The 22712-nt window shown below is 40.5% G+C and overlaps 1 protein-coding gene across 5 annotated transcripts in view; it reads left to right on the top strand.

Moving 5' to 3' along the window:
- LOC128700897 (E3 ubiquitin-protein ligase TRAIP) overlaps nt 1-22008 on the top strand; it is a 554710-nt gene extending 532702 nt beyond the window's left edge. For all 5 annotated transcript variants that reach the window (XM_070104756.1, XM_070104753.1, XM_070104752.1 and 2 more), the window contains exons 10-12: nt 3868-3975; nt 12169-12277; nt 20117-22008. In XM_070104756.1, coding sequence (XP_069960857.1) covers nt 3868-3975; nt 12169-12277; nt 20117-20331 — 432 coding nt within the window. In that variant the 3' untranslated portion in view covers nt 20332-22008. The remainder of the gene's footprint in view (nt 1-3867; nt 3976-12168; nt 12278-20116) is intronic.
- The last annotated feature ends 704 nt before the right edge of the window (nt 22009-22712 follow it).

Genomic DNA, 22712 nt, shown 5'->3' with positions numbered 1-22712 from the left:
TAATGTGTTGGAAGAAGGCTAAGATAAGATTTGTTGGGATTTTTAACTCAGGGTAGGGAGGGTTAGCCACCCAGGATAACTCAAGAAAGTCAGCGTGTCATCGAGGACTGTTCATCTTATTTCCATTGTGGGCCATCAATCTTGTTCCCCAGGATGCCACCCACACCAGTCCACTAAAACCCAGGTACCTACTTACTGTAAGGCTACGTAAACGGACAGCAGGTGTAAGGAAATGTGTCCGATGTTTCTACCTGGCCGGGGATTGAACCACGCACACTCAGTTTGTGATGCAAGAGAATTGTCAATTGAACCACTGGGTTTTATTAAATAATATGCCATATATGTGGCTGTAACATTTTAATCTATTGGCTGCATCAGGGATATTGCCATCTTGAGAAGAAACATAACCCTGACATGTCTGCAACAATCACTCAGTGACATGATATGCAGTTAGGCATTATGGCATTGCTTTGTTGTTGGCACAGTGTTTTTCAGCATACAGTGGGCACTCTCCTGACTGTGTGCCAGTTAACTGGAAGTCACAATTGACCAGCAGTCTTCAAAGTGGCCAGATAAAATGATAGGCACATATGTTGGCTGTTCCATGAGAAAGGGTTGATTTATTTCCTTGTCTAATACAAGTCATTAAGTATTTTCTCACCATATACAGGAGGGCCCCGCTTATACAGCAGATTAGGTTCTGGGCTACTGCTGTATAGTGAATCATAGTAATTTTTTCACTTTCAAATGCACATAAAAGCCTGATATGTTTGCACTACCATATACAGTGGACCCTCGCCTAACGAACGCATTGCATAACTTTAAATTCGCCTAATGATACATTTTAACGCTAACATTTTGCCTCGGCTAACGCTAAAAAACTCGCCTAATGATATTCGTTCTCGGGTACCAATTAATATCGTTAGGTGAGGGTCCACTGTATTAAGTGAGCAATAGAACTAAGCCTAAAAAAATGTATATACAGTACACACATTACTGACCTTAAAATATGTTCATCCTTAGCTTGTAGTGAGTGGTGAATATATTTATTGCAGGAAGCATGAATAAATGAAGAATGGGTATAATTGAAAGTTGCTGCATTAGCGAAGTGTTGTAAGTGGGGTCCTCCTGTACGTGGTGGGAAGTATAGTGCATGCACCCTGAAGGAGGGGTGGGGATGTTTCCAATTTGGAGGGCCCTCTGAATTGTAGTATTTGTATGTTTCTGGCAAAACAGCGATAGAGTGAATGATGGTGTAAGTATTTTTTTTTATTAGCACATCGGCCATTTCCCACCAAGGCAGGGTGGCCCAAAAAAGAAAAGCTTTCATCATTCACTCCATCACTGTCTTGCCAGAGGCAGTCTTACACTACAGTTATAAAACTGCAACATTAACACTCCTCCTCCAGAGTGCCAGCACTGTACCTCCCATCTCCAAGGCTCAAGTCTGACTTGCCGGTTTCCCTGAATCCCTTCATAAATGTTACCTTGCTTACACTCCAACAGCACGTCAAGTCCTAAAAACCATTTGCCTCCATTTGTTCCTGTCTAACATGCTCACACATGCTTGCTGAAAGTCCAAGCCCCTCGCACACAAAACCTCCTTCACCCCCCTCCCTCCAACCTTTCCTAGGCTGACCCCTACCCAACCTTCCCTTCACTTCAGATTTATACACTCTTGAAGTCATTCTATTTCATTCCATCTTCTCTACTTGTCCAAACCATCTCAGTAACCCCTCCTCATCCCTCTGGACAATAGTTATGATAATGTCACATCTCTTAATCTCCAAACTATGGATTCTCTGCATTATATTCATGCAACACATTGCCCTCAGACATGACATCTCCTTGTTGCAACATTCACTACCCATGCCTCACACCCATATAAGAGCATTTATATTCTCATACATTCCCCTCTTTGCTTTCATGGATAAAGTTCTTTGTCTCCACAGACTCCTCATTGCACCACTTGCCTTTTTTCCCTCATCAGTTCTGTGATTCACCTCATCTTTTGTGGGCCCATCTGCTTACATGTCTGCAGATGGGTCACCCTAACTTAGTGGGAGACAGCCAGTGTGTTTAAAAAAAAAAATGAGTGTGTATGATCCAAACACAAGCTAGGACTGATTGAGGCTAACCTTTAGGATTTAATGTCAATGACATTTCCTCCATCTCCATGGGGAAGTGGAACAGAATTCTTTCTCCATAAGCCATTCATGTTGTAAGAGGCAACTGAGATGCCGGGAGCAAGGGGCTAGTAACCCCTTCTCCTGTATACATTACTCAAGTTAAAAGGATAAACTTTTGTTTTTGTTTTTGGGCCACCCTGCTTCAGTGGGATACAGCCAATTTGTTGGAAGAAGAAAGATATTTCCTCCACTGTTTACACTTGCTCATGACCCTTGCTTTGGCACTTTCGGTTTCATATCCAGTTAGTTAACTGGAAGAAACTAGGCAATCTGTATAGCAGTAATGCGCTGGGGACTCCTGCAGAATTTGACCTTTTTGGTCTTTTCCAACTGTCTTGTGGAACTGGCTTGGCTTTTCCTCTCTGGTTTGGTGGCATTTGCTACTTTCTCTTTCATGGTGAAGATCTCTTCTTTTTGGAGGTAGTTCCTGTGTCTCTCCTTAAACTTGCCTAGATGTATCAGTACCCTGGCAGATCAACTGTCACATCACCTTCCATTGTCACATGAGTGGAAACTTAATTCACAGCTCTTCCAGTCTATTGCAGAGTGACCTTTAGCTCCTTGTTTCCAGACTCTTGTGCCTTTGCAATAGATGCTTGATCCTACAGCTAGTGAGCATATGGGATCTTTATTTCTTCCTGCCTTTTTCTTTTCTTAAGGATGTGGTCTTTCATTTTGCTCACGTGTGTTACCAGTCTCCTCTTCACAATTCCAGCTCCATGAGGAAGTGGAGAAGGAGCCTTCCTCCATAAGCCACGCATGTCATAACAGGCGAGTAAATTATCAGGAGCAAGGAGCTAGTAACCCCCTTTTGTATAAATTACTAAATGTAAAAAGAAAATTTTATTAAAGTATTTCTTTTTTGGGTCACCCTGCGTCGGTGGGAAATGGCCGCTGTGTTAAAGAAAAGAAACGAGATTCTGATAAGTTTGTCAACTTGTGGGTGTTGTTTGCCGTGAATAAAGCCTCTCCTTCCTTAGTGACGTAGTCGTTTACCGATGACTCTGACTTACGATGGGCTCTCTGACCAGTATGCATACATAAATACATGTAATGCATATTAGAGCTGATTTCCTCTATTCTATTTATTACAATATACAGTACACTACTGTATTGACATTTAAAATATGCTAAAAATGTTATAAATGGCACAAAGGTGATATTAAAACAGTATCAAAGATGGTTGACACAAACCCACTACCATTGTAGTATGCTCCTTGTTTAGAGACAAATTCGTTTACCAACAGTCTCAGGAGCGGAACTCTGTCGTTAAGTGAAGAGAGGCTGTAATGCGATACAACTCCTGAAGCCTTCCTCAGTCAGAAATTTTATTTTCTAGGATGCTTGCTCACACTGACCTTAAGATTGTTTTAAAGCCTAAAATGCAAATACTGGAGATAATAATAATAATACATGTACTTGTTTTAACACAGCCTTCTCCTACCGAGGTAGGGTGACCCCAAAAAAGAATACTTTCACCATCATTCACTCTTTCACTGCCTTACAGAGGCATGTAGATACTACAGTTCAGATGTCCCTCCAAACTGAAAATATCTCCACCCCTCCTGTAGAGTGCAGGCACTTTCCACCTCCAGGACTCAAGTCCAGGTAATCAGTTCCCTGAATCCCTTCACAAAATGTTACCTTACTGTTTTTTGATTGTCCATTGTCATTACAGGTCGTGCGTAAAGTGGCACGTTGTGAAGCAGTAGCTCCCTCGGATGATGCTGCAAGTGTTCTGCTCTCCCCATTAGGTCAACCTGATCCATCACAACTTTCTCTCAGGGTAAAAAGTGTTTAGTTTTGCTAATTCTATCTTTGTTTCCAACATCAGTGGTTTTTCCTCCAAGTGGCATATCACCCAGACTGTGATGGTATGTAGACCAATGTCAGTAATAACCTGGATACTCGGCAATCACTAAGGAAACCTGGCCTGGCTGTGAGGGTAGAAGAGCCCTCTAAATTCACCCCATGATAGGCTGACCCAACAAAAACACTTTCATTAATGCTCATTCAGTAGCTATCTTGTCAGAGACATTCAGACATTACAGTTCAAATGACAAGTTTAAATTCTGTGTCTACTTTTTTTCACCACACTAGTTAAAAAAGATAAAAGGATATAACCCAGAAAATTAAGAACATATTTTATCTAAAATGGTATAACCTCCTTCCATAGGAGAGAGTGGGATGCAGTGTTTAACCTTGGGGGCTCTGGTGGCTAACGCTCTCGCTTCACACGGTGAGGGCCTGGGTTCAATTCCCAGCCAGAGTAGAAACATTGGGCATGTTTCTTTCCACCTGTTGTCTATGTTCCCCATCAGTAAAATGGATACCTGGGTGTTAGTGGACTGATGTGGGTCGCATCCTGGGACACTGACCTAATTTGCCCGACATGCTCAGCATAACAAGGGACTTCCTATATACGTAGTAGTATGTCATTGTTGTCAGCTAGGGCTGTATACCGTGTACATGTACTTGTAGTAAATAAAGATATTATTTTTTTTTTTTTTTTTTTTTTTTCAACAAGTCGGTAGTCTCCCACCGAGGCAGGGTGACCCAAAAAAGAAAGAAAATCCCCAAAAAGAAAAATACTTTCATCATCATTCAACACTTTCACCACACTCACACATTATCACTGCTTTTGCAGAGGTGCTCAGAATACAACAGTTTAGAAGCATATACGTATAAAGATACACAACATATCCCTCCAAACTGCCAATATTATTATTATTATTATTATTATTATTATTAGCAAGGTTTGTACATGTGTGGGTCATGAAATAGAATTATGATGAGCTTCACATTCCCTTCAGTGATTGTCGCTTTATTTTGAACTCATCGGCTGTCACCTGCCAAGGCAAGGTGATGCAAAAAAGAAAACATTCACCAACATTCACCCAGGTAAAAGGACACGAGTGCATCTAATGCGACATTTTATTGTGGCAACGTTGTGCTCTCCGGGAGGTTTGTGAAGCCGTTACCGTAATGTCTTGACAGAGCTCCTGGAGAGCAAAACTTTGCCACAATAAAATGTCATATTAGACTCACTTGCATCCTTTTACTTAACAAATTGTCAGTTCTTTCTTATGTTCTTATGTTATTCCTTTCTTATGTTCTTATGTCTACCTTGATCTTGAGAAGGCATTTGAGCTAGCCAGGGATGGATTGTAAAGGACCTGCCTAGTATGGGCCAACAGGCCTACTGCAGTGTTCCTCCTTTCTTATGTTCTTAATTCTACCAACACTATTGCAACATTCACCCAATCTTTGTCTTTTCAGAAGTGTGCTGATGTCACAATCAGATTACCCTTTGACTGCATCAGTTCCACTCTTCCAAAGTGCAAGCACTGCCCTTCTACTTCCAGGACTCAGATCCAGTTAACCAGTGTCCCTGAATCACTTCATGAGTTACCCTGCTCACACTCTAACAGCACATCTGTTAAAAAAACATTTGTCTTCATGCACTCCTGTCTAACACTCACATAAACCTGGTGGGTGCTCATGCCCTTAAAACAATTTCTTGTATACTCCCTCCAGCAGTTCCAGGGACAACCCCCCTCCCCCTCCTACCTTCCACCCCAGATTTATACAACTTTTTGAAATAAACAAATAAATCTTTATTTCTACAAGTACATGTACAACATATACAGACCATCGCTGACATTAATGACATACTGTATAGAAAGCTCCCTTTGTTATACAGAATATTTTGGGCAAATTAGGTTAATTTTGTCCCCAGAATGCGACCCACACCAGTCGGCTAACACTCGGGTACCTACTTACTGTTAGGTGCGTTAAAATAACAGTAAAGAGGTAATATCACAATATACAGCACAACCACTATGAAAAAATATAGAACTTCCAAGTGCTTTCATGATTTCTAACATTATTAGGTGAAAAGAGACAGCAGGTGTCTTAAGGAAACACACCCAGTGTTTCCACCTATGCTGAGGATCGAACCACGGACCTCAGTGTGTGAGCTGAGTGCACTACCAACTGATATACAGGACATCTTTTGTACATTCACAAACCACCTCAAAAACCTCTCGTCAGCCCTCTGAATTATACCCTTGGTGACTACACATTGCTTTCTAATTTGTTTTCTGAATTCTCTGTGAAATAATCAAAATTCAGATTTCACTAAAACATGACATCTCTGCTGACTAACTTTTTTTTTTTTGTGCTACTATAGCATTCAGGATCCATACCTCACACTCATATATACCGTAAGTGTTGGTGCCACTAAACTTCAATATGTTCCTTTTAGTGCTTCTATAGATGAACTTCTTTCTTTCCTCATATACTTCAGCATGCCACCCAGTTTTTTCTTTAATCTGTTCTATAGTTCACCTCATCTTTCATAAATCCATCTACTGACATGTCCACTCCCAAATATCTAAACGCATTCACTTCCTCCATACTCCCTCCAGTTGATATTCAATCTGTCATTACCTAGACTTGCTGTTAATCTTATCACCTTTCTCTTTTCAACATTCATCTTTAATGTCCTTATACAAACCCTCCCAAATTCAACCACCATTCTTGTAATTTGTCTGCTGAACCCTAAAAGAATTTGATCAACAAAGAGCAACTGGGATTACTCCCACAATATATCACACCCAATATCTTCCAAACTGACATCCCTTCCCAGCACTAGCACTTACTTCATAACCTCTTCTGTAAATATGTTGCACAACCAGGGTGACATCACACGTCCCTTCACAACCCCTTCTATAAATACGGTGGTACCCCGAGTTTCGTACAACTCGAACAATTATGTACGTGTATTATTGTAAGTGCTTTTGTAAGTGTATTTTTTGGGGTCTGAAATGGACTAATCTAATTTACATTATTCCTTGTGGGAACAAATTCATTCGGAAATGGCACTTGAACAGCCTTCTGGAACGAATTATGGCTGAAATTCCGGGTACCACAGTATGTTAAACAATGTGAGTGACATCACACATCCCTGTCTACATCCTGCTTTCACTGGGTAATAGTCCCCCTCCAGCAAACCATAATCTGACCTTCTCACTCTGCATAAGAACTCTTGAACTGCTATTAGTAACCTACCTCCTATTTATGTTCCTAAATTTTGATTTTAATAATTATATTTTAGCATTTGTCTTCACCAGGTACATATAATAATAATAATAATTCACCAGGTACAGTATATCCAGGTATAACAAATGTAAACTATTTCTAAGAGGTCTACTCCATTAGGGTTAAACCAGAAATGCTTTGGCTCACACAAGTGTATCTAGAATCTTCCTTGGTAAACAACAGTATTTAATACACAAATAACCCACTCGCAGTAGAAAGAAACTTTCGGCGATGTTTTGGTCCGACTTGGACCATTAACCCTTAAACTGTCCAAAGATAGATCTACGTTTTCTCCGCCAGCACTCCGAATATTTTGAATTTTTTTTTTTTAATATGAAGTGCGCATTTTTATCAATGTTATAGTATAAAAAAATTTTTTAGGGGCAGTACTTACCGAGATATAAGCCCGCGAAGTTGGCGCTAAATGATGAGGTGTCGGCAACATGGAGCACTGCTGTTTGCAGAAATAATAAAGATTTAAAGTTTTTTTTTCCATTTCTTTTCTATTTTTTTTGTTGTTTTTATGTTAGGATAATAATGTTTTGTTGAAGATCTTTTGATTTCATAGCCATTTCTTGTTGAGACACAAATGTTTGGTACTGAATTAGTAATCATACTGTCACAAACACACATGCTCTCACTGATAGATGAATTTGTACACCTGGTTCTATCACATACTGTTGTTTACATATATATATACAAGGTATTTACAGGTCCTGTTTATGTTTCTAGAAGTCCACCATTGTTTGATACTCCATGAAGCATGGATTCATACAGAGTGCCACCCCACATTGCTGACATGTGAATCGTGTGTCTTTTTGGACTTGGGGTCGCCTTGTTCTGTAAGCACACACAACATACTTTTTCTGAGAATATTTCTTCTTTGGGGTAGATGGTATCAGTATCAGACAGTGACAGTTAGGGATTATTCGGTTGGGCACTTTCCCCTCTGTTTGTTGTGAGGTGACAGGTTGCAGTTGTGGGGTGACAGGTCGCTGTGGAGGGGCAGGTACAGGTGTGGTACCATACTTTTTCACTATCTGCTTGATGACATTGAGGGTGAATTCCGCATATCGTTGTCGCTTCCCAGTCTTTATTTCATACATGTTGAAAGCATTGAGCATTGCAGTGTCTACAAGGTGGAAAAACACTTTCATATACCACTTGTGACTCCTAAGCACACAGTCAACAAACCCTATTTGCATGTCACACTTGTCGACTAGATGCATATTGTTTGTATAGTTCACGACAGCAGCTGGCTTTACAATACATTTGTTGGTGTCCCTGTTCACTTTGTCTGTTTGTACGATCTCATTTCTGTGGATGGTTGACAGCATCGTCACATCCTGTTTGTCATGCCACATCAGTGCAATGATATCAGTGGCATGAAACGCTTGCACTGCACCATCAGCAATACCGCCAGTGAACCTTGGCATGTGTTTTCTATTTCTTCTCACTGTTCCACATACATCGGTATTGTTCACATGGAGGAAATTGGTGAGCATATGGCTTGTATACCAGTTGTCTATGAACACTGTATGATCCTTGCCAATCATCTTGTGAACAACATCCCCAGAAATGCCCGACATGTGCCTGGTATCGTTGAGTGTACTTTTCCCTGTGTAGATAATGACATCCAAAACAATACCAGTCTCAGTCACACATAACTAAGAGTTTTATACCAAAGCGATTACGTTTGCTTGGTATATATTGTTTGAATGACAGTCGTCCCTCGAACAGAATCAAGGACTCGTCGACAACAATGTTCTTGCATGGATAAAAGTAGGCAGTGAATTTTTGCTTCAGATACATAAACAATTCCCGGATTTTGTATAGGAGGTCATTTCTGTTGGGTGTATTCCTATCCGAGAAGTGCAACAGAGTGAATCTGTTGCAGGGAAGGAGGTCACGGAAGACTGGAGTGCCGATCAAGTAGTCTGTGGACAAGTAGTGTGCTGTATTGTTTTTAAATGTATGTGGCATAAGCATGACAGTGCCAAGGAACAAATACATTTCAGCCACAGTTGTATCTTTCCACCTGCACAGCCGTGACGATTCTGCAACATCTGTGTTGTCCATTGTATACCGGTAGCACATGTTGGTCTGGGTAACAATCAGGTTCATTATAGGCTCATCAAAGAATAATTGGAATTAGTTTAACTCTGTAGACTCATTTGTGATGGGACATTCAGGTCTGATGTCACTTTCACTGGCATCAAAATTGAAGGGATGTGGCACAAATGGTGTCCTTTCTGTCCAGTTCCATTCGCGGTCAGATGGTGCAGGGTGGACCTGTGGCATGGGGCATGGGGGAGCAGGAGGAATGGGAGTGGAGGTAGCACATGGTTGAGAGGGTGCTGGGCGGTCCTTTGTTTGCCCACTCACCGCACCACTAGGTTCAGGCAACATGCCACCCACCTCCTATTCCTCCATCCCACCATATTCTCCTTCATGATCAATATCACTCTCAGTGGCTGGGGTTTTGGATCGTGACCTGCCACAACCCTTGCCAACTGCATGTGGCACACTGCCCGAACATAGGCGACAATGCCTAAAAGTACGTTTCACTAGGGAATAATGCATATCACTTTCACTCGATGAATCCTCTATGGGCATAAAATCAATTTCATCATCGTCACTTATATTACTTTCACTATCATCATCACCATAATGCATTGAAAATGATAATTTTCTTTTGCAGAGTTGCCTTTGGGTAGTAACACTAGCAACCCCAGAGGTGCTGGGCTGAGGATCTGGTATGACCACACGGTCCACAGTGGTCATCCCAGAGGTGATGGTTTGAGGGTCATCTGGGTTGTCATCAATAGTTTCACTAATTCCTTGATCATTAGTGGCCATATTGGCATTCGGTATCACTTTCCGAGAATAGTAGTGTTAATACGACGAGACGTGAGTGAATCACTGGCTTTACCACGATGACCCAAGATGGAGCTGAAACTAATGGTGCTACCACGAGGTACCCCAGCATCCCTGATTTTTTTCATACTGAGTGCGCAGACCCATTCTCTCATGTCTAGTTAACTCGGGCCTATTGCGCCAATTTTGAAGGAATGAAAAATAAAATGTAGATCTACATTCGGAGCTCTAGCGGTGCAAACGTAAATCTACGTTAGGACAATTTAAAGGTTAACTAGTCACTAGTTAATGGTCTAAATTAGACCAAAACATAATCATAATCATAATTCGGCTTTTATATTCTTCAGTAATACTTAACCCAGGAATGTAAAGATAATTTAGTAGTTTCCATGGGTGTGTGTGACAGTGTGTGAGACGTGTGGAAAAATTAGACACTTCTACAACATTGGGAATTTATTTTGGAAACGTTTCGCCAACAAGCAGCAGCTTCAGTTCGGTACAGAGATGAATGGTGGAAGACGAGGAGGAGTTTGAGGTAATCAGTCCCTTGGCTTGGAGTCTGTGTGTTCAGTTCATCGCTTTTGAGGGACTGATTACTTCAAACTCCTCTCATCTTCCATCATTCATGTCTGTACCTGACTGAAGAAGCCTCTTATTGTCAAAACGCTTCCACAATAAAAGTTCCCAAATGACTCGCGAAATTATAATGATTGCAAACCAGAGTATAGGTGGAGTTTGAACCCAGGGTGAGTGAGTAGCCCTGGCCTGGAGTTTTACATTTTGCCACGAGTTTAAACCCCAACTATTCCGTGGTTCAATTCCCAAATGTTGAAAAAGTGTGTAATTCTTGAGCTTGCAGGTTCTCTCTTGTGTCATCCCTTCCTTGCTGAGAGATAATTATTATTATTATAATCAAGGGGGAAGCGCTAAACCCAGAGGATTATACAGCGCCTGGGGGGGGATGTGACTTTGTCAATGGTCCAAGTCGGACCGAAACGTCGTCGTAAGCTTCTACCTTTTATGTGCGGGTTTATGTGTGTATCGTTCCAGTCACGGTATTGTGCCTTTTTTTGTTATTCAGGCTTAATTTGGGGAACTGGAGCACAGATCCAATTCCCTAAATCAAGAGCCCCTCACCAACATCAAGGAACCTTTCTTGAGGGGCCTTGCTGAAAGAATTGGTATTCAAAAAACAAAAAAAAAAGCTCACTTGAAGCAGGAGTGCTTGATGCTCTTGAAGTGGTTCTTATCTGAAGTATTGGAGTTGGCCTCCCATTCCTTTGATCAAACCTGGTTATCCCCATTCCTAAATTTGTTGTTTGTATACCCTCAAGATCCTTATATATAAGCAGTTAATAGTTATTACCCTTGTAGTCTTAAGTTAGATTTAAGCTTACCTAAGAAGAAAAATGAAAGTTTTTCTTTCTAAATTTAGTAATTCATATAGGAGAAGGGGTTACTAGCCCCTTGCTCCTGGCATGTTAGTTGCCTCTTATGACACGCATGACTTATAGGGGAAGAATTCTGTTCCACTTCCCCATGAAGCGAAAAGATAATAAATAAGAAGAAGAATTAGTAAGAAAATAGAAGAAAACCCAGATGGGTGTGTGTATAAATGCTTGTACATGCATGTGTAGTGTGACATAAGTGTAAATAGAAGTAGCAAGACGTACCTGAAATTTTGCATGTTTATGAGACAGAAAAAAAGACACCAGCAATCTTACCATCATGTAAAACAATTACAAGTTCTCATCTCACACTCGCTTGGCAGGACAGTAGTACTTCCCTGGGTGGTTGCTGTCTACCAACTTACTACCTGGGATCTCAAATGATTATTATTTTTATTAATATTATAGGACCCTGATGATTTTAGTGCATCCCCGTTAGGGTAATAATGTGTGAAGATGCATTTGTTTTGATTACCTCAACTTTCATCTCTCACAAAAGCAGAGAGTTATTGTACATTACAGTATGACTAAAGTTTTTTAATGTTTTCCAGACGAATCTCTTCACCAAGCACCACTCGCGCAGCAATAATGTTACTCGCCCCAAGATCAACAACTCCCACAATATATTCGTAAAAAATAAACCTTCACTTCAGGATCTTGGTGAGTAATTGCCTTCAATTATTGTCTCTCTTCAATATTGGGATTTTATTATATGTCTTATGAGTATTATGGTTTTGTGATTGTAATAGGTGTGCAGTGTGTTTTGGGGGTCAGTACCCCCCGTGGCCCAGTCAGAGGGTCATCTAAGCTGAGATGTCAGCACACTTTTGGGAAGACATTTTTTAGGAGGAGGTGCGGGATTACCAAAACTGTTGTCCAGAGGGCTGAGGAAGGGTTGTTGAGGTGGTTCGGACATGTAGAGAGAATGGAGCAAAACAGAATGACTTCAAGAGTGTATCAGTCTGTAGTGGAAGGAAGGCGGGGTAGGGGTCGGCCTAGGAAGGGTTGGAGGGAGGGGGTAAAGGAGGTTTTGTGTGCGAGGGGCTTGGACTTCCAGCAGGCATGCGTGAGCGTGTTTGATAGGAGTGAATGGAGACAAATGGTTTTTAATACTTGACGTGCTGTTGGAGTGTGAGCAAAGTAACATTTATGAAGGGATTCAGGGAAACCGGCAGGCCGGACTTGAGTCCTGGAGATGGGAAGTACAGTGCCTGCACTCTGAAGGAGGGGTGTTAATGTTGCAGTTTAAAAACTGTAGTGTAAAGCACCCTTCTGGCAAGACAGTGATGGAGTGAGTGATGGTGGAAGTTTTTCTTTTTCGGGCCACCCTGCCTTGGTGGGAATCGGCCGGTGTGATAATAAAAAAAAAAAAAATTTTTTCTTTTTTCTTCAGAATGCCCTAACTTAGTGGGAGACGGCCATGTGTTAAAAAAATAAAAATTGTTAACAAAGACATTTGTGTACAGTTGAGGACATTTATTAAAAGTACAGACATACCTCCCTTTAAGGCACTTTGCTTTAGAATGCTTCATTAATATGGCACTTGCCAGTTATATTTGGTGTTTGCCTTGCTACAAAGATGTATGGAAGAGGGTAAGGTACCTAGGGATTGGCAGAGAGCATGCATAGTTCCTTTGTATAAAGGCAAAGGGGACAAAAGAGAGTGCAAAAATTATAGGGGGATAAGTTTGTTAAGTATACCTGGTAAAGTGTATGGTAGAGTTACTATTGAAAGAATTAAGAGTAAGACGGAGAATAGGATAGCAGATGAACAAGGAGGCTTTAGGAAAGGTAGGGAGTGTGTGGACCAGGCTAAAGAGGTCTTTGTGGCATTTATGGATTTGGAAGAGGCGTATGACAGGGTGGATAGGGGGGCAATGTGGCAGATGTTGCAGGTGTATGGTGTAGGAGGTAGGTTGCTGAAAGCAGTGAAGAGTTTTTACGAGGATAGTGAGGCTCAAGTTTGAGTATGTAGGAAAGAGGGAAATTATTTCCTAGTAAAAGTAGGCCTTAGACAAGGATGTGTGATGTCACCGTGGTTGTTTAATATATTTATAGATGGGGTTGTAAGAGAAGTAAATGCGAGGGTCTTGGCAAGAGGCGTGGAGTTAAAAGATAAAGAATCACACATAAAGTGGGAGTTGTCACAGTTGCTCTTTGTTGATGACACCGTGCTCTTTGGAGATTCTGAAGAGAAGTTGCAGAGATTGGTGGATGAATTTGGTAGGGTGTGCAAAAGAAGAAAATTAAAAGTGAATACAGGAAAGAGTAAGGTTATGAGGATAAAAAGATTAGGTGATGAAAGATTGGATATGAGATTGGAGGGAGAGAGTATGGAGGAGGTGAATGTATTCAGATATTTGGGAGTGGACATGTCAGCGGATGGGTCTATGAAAGATGAGGTGAATCATAGAATTGATGAGGGGAAAAGGGTGAGTGGTGCACTTAGGAGTCTGTGGAGACAAAGAACTTTGTCCTTGGAGGCAAAGAGGGGAATGTATGAGAGTAGTTTTACCAACGCTCTTATATGGGTGTGAAGCATGGGTGATGAATGTTGCAGCGAGGAGAAGGCTGGGCAATGTGTGGTGTGAATATAATGCAGAAAATTCATAGTTTGGAAGTTAGGAGGAGGTGCGGGATTACCAAAACTGTTGTCCAGAGGGCTGAGGAAGGGTTGTTGAGGTGGTTCGGACATGTAGAGAGAATGGAGCGAAACAGAATGACTTCAAGAGTGTATCAGTCTGTAGTGGAAGGAAGGCGGGGTAGGGGTCAGCCTAGGAAAGGTTGGAGGGAGGGAGTAAAGGAGGTTTTGTGTGCGAGGGGCTTGGACTTCCAGCAGGCATGCGTGAGCGTGTTTGATAGGAGTAAATGGAGACAAATGGTTTTTAATACTTGACGTGCTGTTGGAGTGTGAGCAAAGTAACATTTATGAAGGGGTTCAGGGAAACCGGGAGGCCGGACTTGAGTCCTGGAGATGGGAAGTACAGTGCCTGCACTCTGAAGGAGAGGTGTTAATATTGCAGTTTAAAAACTGTAGTGTAAAGCATCCTTCTGGCAAGACAGTGATGGAGTGAATGATGGTGAAAGTTTTTCTTTTTCGGGCCACCCTGCCTTGGTGGGAATCAGCCAGTGTGATGATAAAAAAAAAAAAAATTTCTTTGCATTTTTTTAGGCCTAGCACTATTGCACACTTAGTAAATGATAATATAAACCTGTTTTTAGGCTTCTATGTGCACTGGCAAGTGAAAAAAGGGCTGTGATTCACTTTGAAGGTGATATTTGCTTTATGGCAGCAGTCTGGAATCTAACCCACCATATTAGCAAGGGATGCCTGGGATGCCTGTAACATTTACCAATAGCGGTTTCATCAGGATAAATTGAACCCACTCATGGTAAAATATTTCCTTTCATATCCTGAACTGTGCACAAGTGTTCTTTTCACACGTTGCCAGTATCACCATATCATTTACAGCCAGAACAATATTGTTATTAGTTCACCGTATTTAGGTAGGAAATGGAGAGGAGGAGGTACAGGGGCTTCATGACTTACGATGGAATTATGTTGTGACGAACCCATCCCAAGTCAAAAATATCGTTAGCCAAAAATATTGCGAGTCGAAAATTACCTGGAGTTTACCTGGAGAGAGTTCCGGGGGTCAACGCCCCCGCGGCCCAGTCTGTGACCAGGCCTCCTGGTGGATCAGAGCCTGATCAACCAGGCTGTTACTGCTGGCTGCACGCAAACCAACGTACGAGCCACAGCCCGGCTGGTCAGGAACCGACTTTAGGTGCTTGTCAAATGAATATATATGCTAAATAATTTTTTTTTTTTTTATTAACACATCGGCCGATTCCCACCAAGGCAGGGTGGCCCGAAAAAGAAAAACTTTCATCATCATCATTCACTCCATCACTGTCTTGCCAGAGGTGCACTTGCACTACAGTTATAAAACTGCAACATTAACACCCCTCCTTCAGAGTGCAGACACTGTACTACTTCCCATCTCCAGGACTTGAGTCTGGTCTGCCGTTTTCCCTGAATCCCTTCATATATGTTACTTTGCTCACACTCCAACAGCACGTGAAGTCCTGAAAACCATTCGTCTCCATTCACTCGTATCAAATACGCTCACGCATGCTTGCTGGAAATCCAAGCCCCTTGGACACAAAACCTCCTTTACCCCCTCTCTCCAACCTTTCCTAGGCCGACCCTTACCCCACCTTCTCTCCACTACAGATTTATACACTCTCGAAGTCATTCTGTTTTGTTCCATTCTCTCTACATGTCCTAACCACCTCAACAACCCCTCCTCAGCCCTCTGAATAATAATTTTGGTAATCCCGCATCTCCTAATTTCCAAACTGCAAATTCTCTGCATTACATTCACACCACACATTGCCCTCAGACATCACATCTCCACTGCCTCCAGCCTTCATCACCCATATTTCACACCCATATATGAGTGTTGGTATAACTATACTCTCATACATTCCCCTCTTTGCTTCCACGGACAAAGTTCCTTGTCTCCACAGACTCCTCAGTGCACCACTCGCCCTTTTCCCCTCATCATTTCTGTGATTCACCTCATCCTTCATAGACCCATCTGCTGACACGTGCACTCCTAAATAAATAACTACTGTCACTGAATATGTAAATACTGTAAACAAATAATTACCATTACTAAATACAGTAGGCCCATCATATCTGTGGGTGATATGTTCCAAGACCTGCCATGGATACCTGAAACCGTAGATAGTAATGAACCCTATATACGAGTCATTTTTCATTTCCGTACATTCCTATGATAAAGTTTAATTGATAAATTATGCAAAAAAGTCTAGAATTAGCACTTTTTCACCGACGGGAAGCACTTTACGACTTCTCTTAGACTTTGAAGAACTGCCAGCATCACTACTTTTGTTCTTTGGGGCCGTTATTAAGCAAAATTAAGGGTTATTTTCTGGCCATGGTGAATCATGAATAACTGAAACTATGGATACCAAATCTATGGATATGGGAGTTCTGCTGTACTAGTATTGAAAAGTAAAATGTAAGTAAGTCGAACCATCGTAAATCGAACCATCGTAAGTCAAGGTTACTTGTAATTGAGTTTGATGGCAAGAAAGAGTGACTCCAGTTCATTGGATAGATCCCTTCGGTAGCATTGTAGCACCCTTCATGAAAGGACTGATAGCCTGAAATATACACTGCTCTCTTTATCTTCTCAATGGAGGGCTCAAACCCATGGCAATCTAGTGCTAAAACTATTAGGCTAGTGTGTAAACCATTGTGTCCTACCAGTCTCCATTTGGCGAATTGTTACAGTACTGTTATTTTGATTTCACGAGTACTTTGTCTTCTGTTTGATTTTCTTTGTGTTGGAATGTTTATACCAGCAACTAGTGTTTACTACTTGCCTTAAACATAGCAAACAACTTTATTTCTTTGTAGTATACAATGTATAGTTTACATATAATAAAATATTGTTAAGCACAAAGAAGGCCACTAACATTCATGTGCATTTTGGCTTTAAAAGGAATTTAATCAAATTCTAAGACCCATATATTAGAAAATGTTTTGGTGCTGTGATCTTCATCATATTGAACATCCAGGTCCCAGGACCAAAATGCTTTCTAACATATATGAGCTAGTGTTTACTCAGGTGTGTTTTTTAACCCTTTCAGGGTCCGTGCCATAGATCTACGGCTTTGTGCTGTATAGCCCTTGTGGCTTAGCGCTTCTTTTTGATTATAATAATAATGGGGCTTTATGTTCAGGGCCCAAACCGTAGATCTACGCCATGAGCTCAGCTCACTCTGACAAGCTGTGAGTGGTAAATTTGGGCCTAGATATGAGAGAATACATCTATGTCGTATGTGTGCACCACATAAAACTAATCCTGCAGCACACAGTGCATAATGAGAGAAAAAAACTGAGACCGTGATTTTCGATTAAAACAGCGACTTTGCAATGTTTTTCTTATGTTTTTTATAGTTGTACATTTGCGATTTCTTGGTCTCATTTGATAGAATGGAAGACATATTACAGAAATAGAGATGATTTTGATTGGTTTTAGTACTGGAAATGGCTTGAAACTGAGCTCAAAGTAGCGGACATGTTAAATTTTTGCCAATGTTCAAGAGAAAACAAACGACCTCACACGTCTAATACACGCCAGCTGGTGGGTCTAATATACATTCACAAATGTGGTGATGATATTTATACAATTATTACAATATTGCATAACAGTAAATCATCTATTTTTTGGTTTGAATAAAAATTCATTATGTGAATAAAAAATCAAAATGGAATTCATTTGTGAAGCCTCAAAATGTAACTAATGAACAGAGGAAATGTTACTTTAGCACCAGGAATGTTTGCATTGTTTATTCTGGACCCTATTTTGAAATTGGAATATTTTGAACTTTGTGTTAACCCTTAAACGGTCCAAACAGATCAACGTTCAAATTCGTATTGCTACAAAAGTAGATCTACTGTTTTTTTACAGGTTTTCAAATGTAAAACAAAAAAGAAGATCTACATTTTTTACATACTTTCAGATGTTGAAAAAACGTATATATACGTTTAGACCATTTAAGGGTTAATTTGGCCAAATTACCAATTTCCGAGCACTTTATTTTGTAGTTGAAACAGTTGACTGGGCGATTTATTGTGCTTAATCGATAGAATAGAAGTAATACTAGTGAAATAGCTAAGAATTTGGTCAACTGGAGTAATGCAATTGGCCTAAAATGGGAGTCAGACACATAAAAATTCGTGAGAGCATAAATTCGTCAATTTTCCATCAAATTTCATACTTTTTGTTTTATTACCTTCAGAAAAAGATTCTGTACCATGTCATAAGAAAAAATAACAAAATTTTTTTTTGAAAATTCTTGGACCCTGGTGTGCACTTTGAAATTTGGCTTCTGGACTCTGAAAGGGCTAAACTCGTTGGTATCAGATTACCAAGGCTTATACCAGACTACTCGCCTGAACTAGCACATGCCCAACACCAGATGAGCCTGGCCTATGGCCGGGCTCTGGAAGTAGAAAAACTCTTATGTAGTTAAGTGGTTCAGAGAACTGACAAGTTAAAGAATTAGACACACGTGCAACACTTGGGTATCTTTGTGTGGCAAAAAATTTCCTCAGTAGTGGCTTCATCATTCCTAAACAAAGAAGAATGGTGAAGATCAGTAGTTTGAGGTAATCGGTCCCTGAGCCTGGAGTCGATGTAATTGGTCCCTCGGCCTGGAGTCGATGTAATTGGTCCCTCGGCCTGGAGTCGCTGTAATTGGTCCCTCGGCCTGGAGTCGATGTAATCAGTCCCTCAGCCTGGAGTCGATGTAATCGGTCCCTCAGCCTGGAGTCGATGTAATCGGTCCCTCAGCCTGGAGTCAATGCAATCGGTCCCTCAGCCTGGAGTCGATGTAATCGGTCCCTCAGCCTGGAGTCGATGTAATCGGTCCATGAATCTTGAAAAGAATACAGCATATATGGCTTATACAGTGGACCCTTACCTTACGATATTAATTCATTCCAGAAGTCTGTTTGGGTGCCGTTACCGAACGAATTTGTTCCCATAAGGAATAATGTAAATTAGATTAGTCTGTTTCAGACCCCCAAAAATACATGTACAAAAGCACTTACAAAAATACACTTACATAATTGTTCGAGTTGGGAGCTGATCGTAAGGCGGAGGTCCACTGTATATTGGGGGGACTGATTACCTCAAACTCCTTCTGATCTTCACCATTCTTCTTTGTTTAGGACTGATGAAGCCACTGCATGGCAAAAAGTTTCCTCAGTAAAGATACCCAAGTGTTTCACATGTGTCTAATTCTTCAGAAAAACTCTTGTATCTCATCAAAGATAATATCAGGCTTTTTATTTTACAGAAGTAAATTAGTGCTTTAAGTTTTTTTAATCAAAGTTTAGAGGTTAGTTTGCATTGCTGTTGGCAATGCACCTTTTTAGCTTTTCATTTTTCATTGTTGTACTTCAAGATTAATTCGTGGAAATTTTTCATCTTATACACAAGTTGCAATCCTGGTTTTTCCTCATTGCAAATTGATTGTATAGAAAAAACATACTAAAAAAGAATGGTCATGTTGCACACGTTTGTACGGCAGCTCAGCGGTTGTAAAACTTAAACTGGGTCTTGTGTTTCCCGTCTGTAAGTGTGACTGTATGCAACTTAAGGCATTGTGAGTTGAGGATCAGCTATATTGTGTGTTTAAATTATTACTGAAGTTCTTAGTAACAGCAAATTAGTACAGCAAACTCTTGATTTTTAAGGATTGGTAATGGCTGTTTTGGTGGATAGAGATGACATTTTCGTACCGATTGAAACAATTATGAGCAATTCTCGAGTGAACTTTCTCCATTGTTTCCAGATCAGTTGATCTAGTGGATTTTATCTTGAAGTCCGTTAAATTGAGGTTCATTAAATCAAAGGTTTACTGTAATGCGGTGTAACTGTTTATATTTTGCAGGCAAGAGCCAGAAGACAAGCGACACCAGACCTGGACCAGATCATGTCGGCTATGACGGTCTCGGAGGTCATCACAAAGTGGACGAGTTCCCCAAACCAAAGTTGTCTTTCGTTAAAAAGAAAAATGCTGTGAAAGTGGTTCTGAAGGGTGGCTCGGGTAGCAAAGTTCAAAGCACTACCCTCAGAGACTTCTTGTATAATACATTTGATGATTAGAATTTAAAAAAAAAAAAAATTAGATCTTCAAGAAAGGCATTACATAAAATTATTGCATGTAGTGTGGATACCAAAGGCTTATATTGGAATATACAGTTTGTTTTTCATTGTATGTATAAATAACATTTTACTACCCTTGATAAGTACATGTATTAATTTTTTTCCTTTATACATTACACACTTGAGCTGTGCCCACCAAGACATGATGAAATGAAGAAGGAAGCACATTCACCATCACTCATTTTTTAGTTGTCTTTCCAGAAGTGCATAGACTTCAAAATTCAAATGATCCTCTGAATTGCAGCATCCCTAGCTATCATTCAGAGAGCAGGAAAGCCATTTAGCTGGATTTGAGTCCTGAAGGTGGGAAACACAGTGCCTGTGCACTCTGAAGGATGGGTGAGGATGTTACAGTTCTGGAGTTGAGAAGTACAGTTCTTGTACTCTGAAGGATGGGTGGGGATGTTACAGTTCTGGAGTTGAGAAGTACAGTTCTTGTACACTGAAGGATGGGTGAGGATGTTACAGTTCTGGAGTTGAGAAGTACAGTTCTTGTACTCTGAAGGATGGGTGGGGATGTTACAGTTCTGGAGTTGAGAAGTACAGTTCCTGTACTCTGAAGCATGGGTATGGGTGTTGTAATATGGAGAGTAGTGGAACAGTGATATCCTTCACTGGTAAGATATTTATGGAATGAACAGTAGCGAACATGAGGAATAAGACAATTATGCAACATTTGGGGATCTTAAGATTATCAAATGTTGCACAAGTCTCATTCTTCAACTTGTTGGTTTTTCTAAAGCATTTATATCACTATAGTAAATACGTTCCCTGCTCCTCCTCCTCCCTAACTTGGCGGCAAATGGCTGATTTAATATAAAACAAAATTGTCTTACACTTTCTCCTTTAAGTAATCTGTATATATATTGTTTGTTTCAACTTGATTTTGAAGTAATATTTGCCTCAAAATTGAATACTTTAGCTTTAGATCAGGATATGATTGTAGAAGTCCATGATCTTCATCACAGATAAAGCTTCTTAGGTTGTGGTATATTTTTAGGTTCCTAATTGTGGGGTAATAAAATGTTAAAAAGGGAAGATGGGGTAGGGGGTTTCTCTAGGAAGAATTGTAGAGAGAGAGAGAGAGAGAGAGAGAAAGAGAGGGGGGGGGGGTAAAGGAGGTTTTGTATGCAAGGGGCTTAGATATCCCCCAGGCATGTATGAGCATGTTAAATATGACTTGCTGTTGAAGTGTGAGCATGGTGACATTTATGAAGGGATTCCGGGAAGCCGGTTAGCCAGACTTGAGTCCTGGAGGTGGGAAGTACAGTGCCTGTACTCTTGAGGAGGAGTGGGGATATTTGTAGTTTCAAGGGGCATCTGAACTGTAGTATCAGCACATCTCTGGCAAGTGTGAGTGATGGTGAAAATATTTCTTCTTTTACAGGTCACCTTACCTCGGTTTGAGATGATCGGTGTACTATTAAAAGAAAAAATGTTGAAATAGTTTTCTTTTATTTTTAAGTTTAATTCAGTGTTATAATATTTTAGGTACAGTACTGTATTTTTGATGTGATATTACTATTAATATTTATTCTTACTGATATAATCTTACTTCTGTAACCTGTTTAAGTTTTAGTCCTCAAATGTGGTATGATTAATATGTATAAAAATGTATAAAATAAAGTATATAATATTATGTAGTATTATCCACATCAATGAATTTTTTTTCCAACAAATTGGCCATCTCCCACCTAGGCAGGGTGACCTGAAAAGAAAGAAACTCCCCAAAACGAAAATACTTTCATCATCATTCAACACTTTCACCTCACTCATACATAATCACTGTGTTTGCAGAGGCACCCAGATACAACAGTTTAGAAGCATATATATAAAGATGCAATATAAAAATTGACCTGAAATATAATAAACTCTATATAGAATATAATATCAAGGGCCCCAATTATATACATACCATCCTATTACACATCCCTCCAAACTGCCAATATCTCAAACCCCTCCTTTAAAGTGCAGGCATTGTAATTCCCATTTGCAGGACTCAAGTCTGGCTATATAAAAATAACCAGTTTCCCTGAATCCCTTCACAAAATATTACCCTGCTCACACTCCAAAGCTCATCAGGTCCCAAAAACCATTCATCTCCATTCACTCCTATCTAACACGCTCATGCATGTTTTCTGGAAGTCCAAGCCCCTCGCCCACAAAACCTCTACCCCCTCCCTCCAACCTTTTCGAGGACAATCCCTACCCTGCCTTCCTTCCCCTACAGATTTATGTGCTCACCATGTCATTTACTTCGATCCATTCTCTCTAAATGACCAAACCACCTCAACAACCCCTCTTCAGCCCTCTAACTAATA

This window comes from Cherax quadricarinatus, chromosome 94 (assembly GCF_038502225.1).
Source record: "Cherax quadricarinatus isolate ZL_2023a chromosome 94, ASM3850222v1, whole genome shotgun sequence".
Lineage (NCBI taxonomy): Eukaryota > Metazoa > Arthropoda > Malacostraca > Decapoda > Parastacidae > Cherax > Cherax quadricarinatus.
This window is presented reverse-complemented; position numbering and strand designations above follow the sequence as displayed.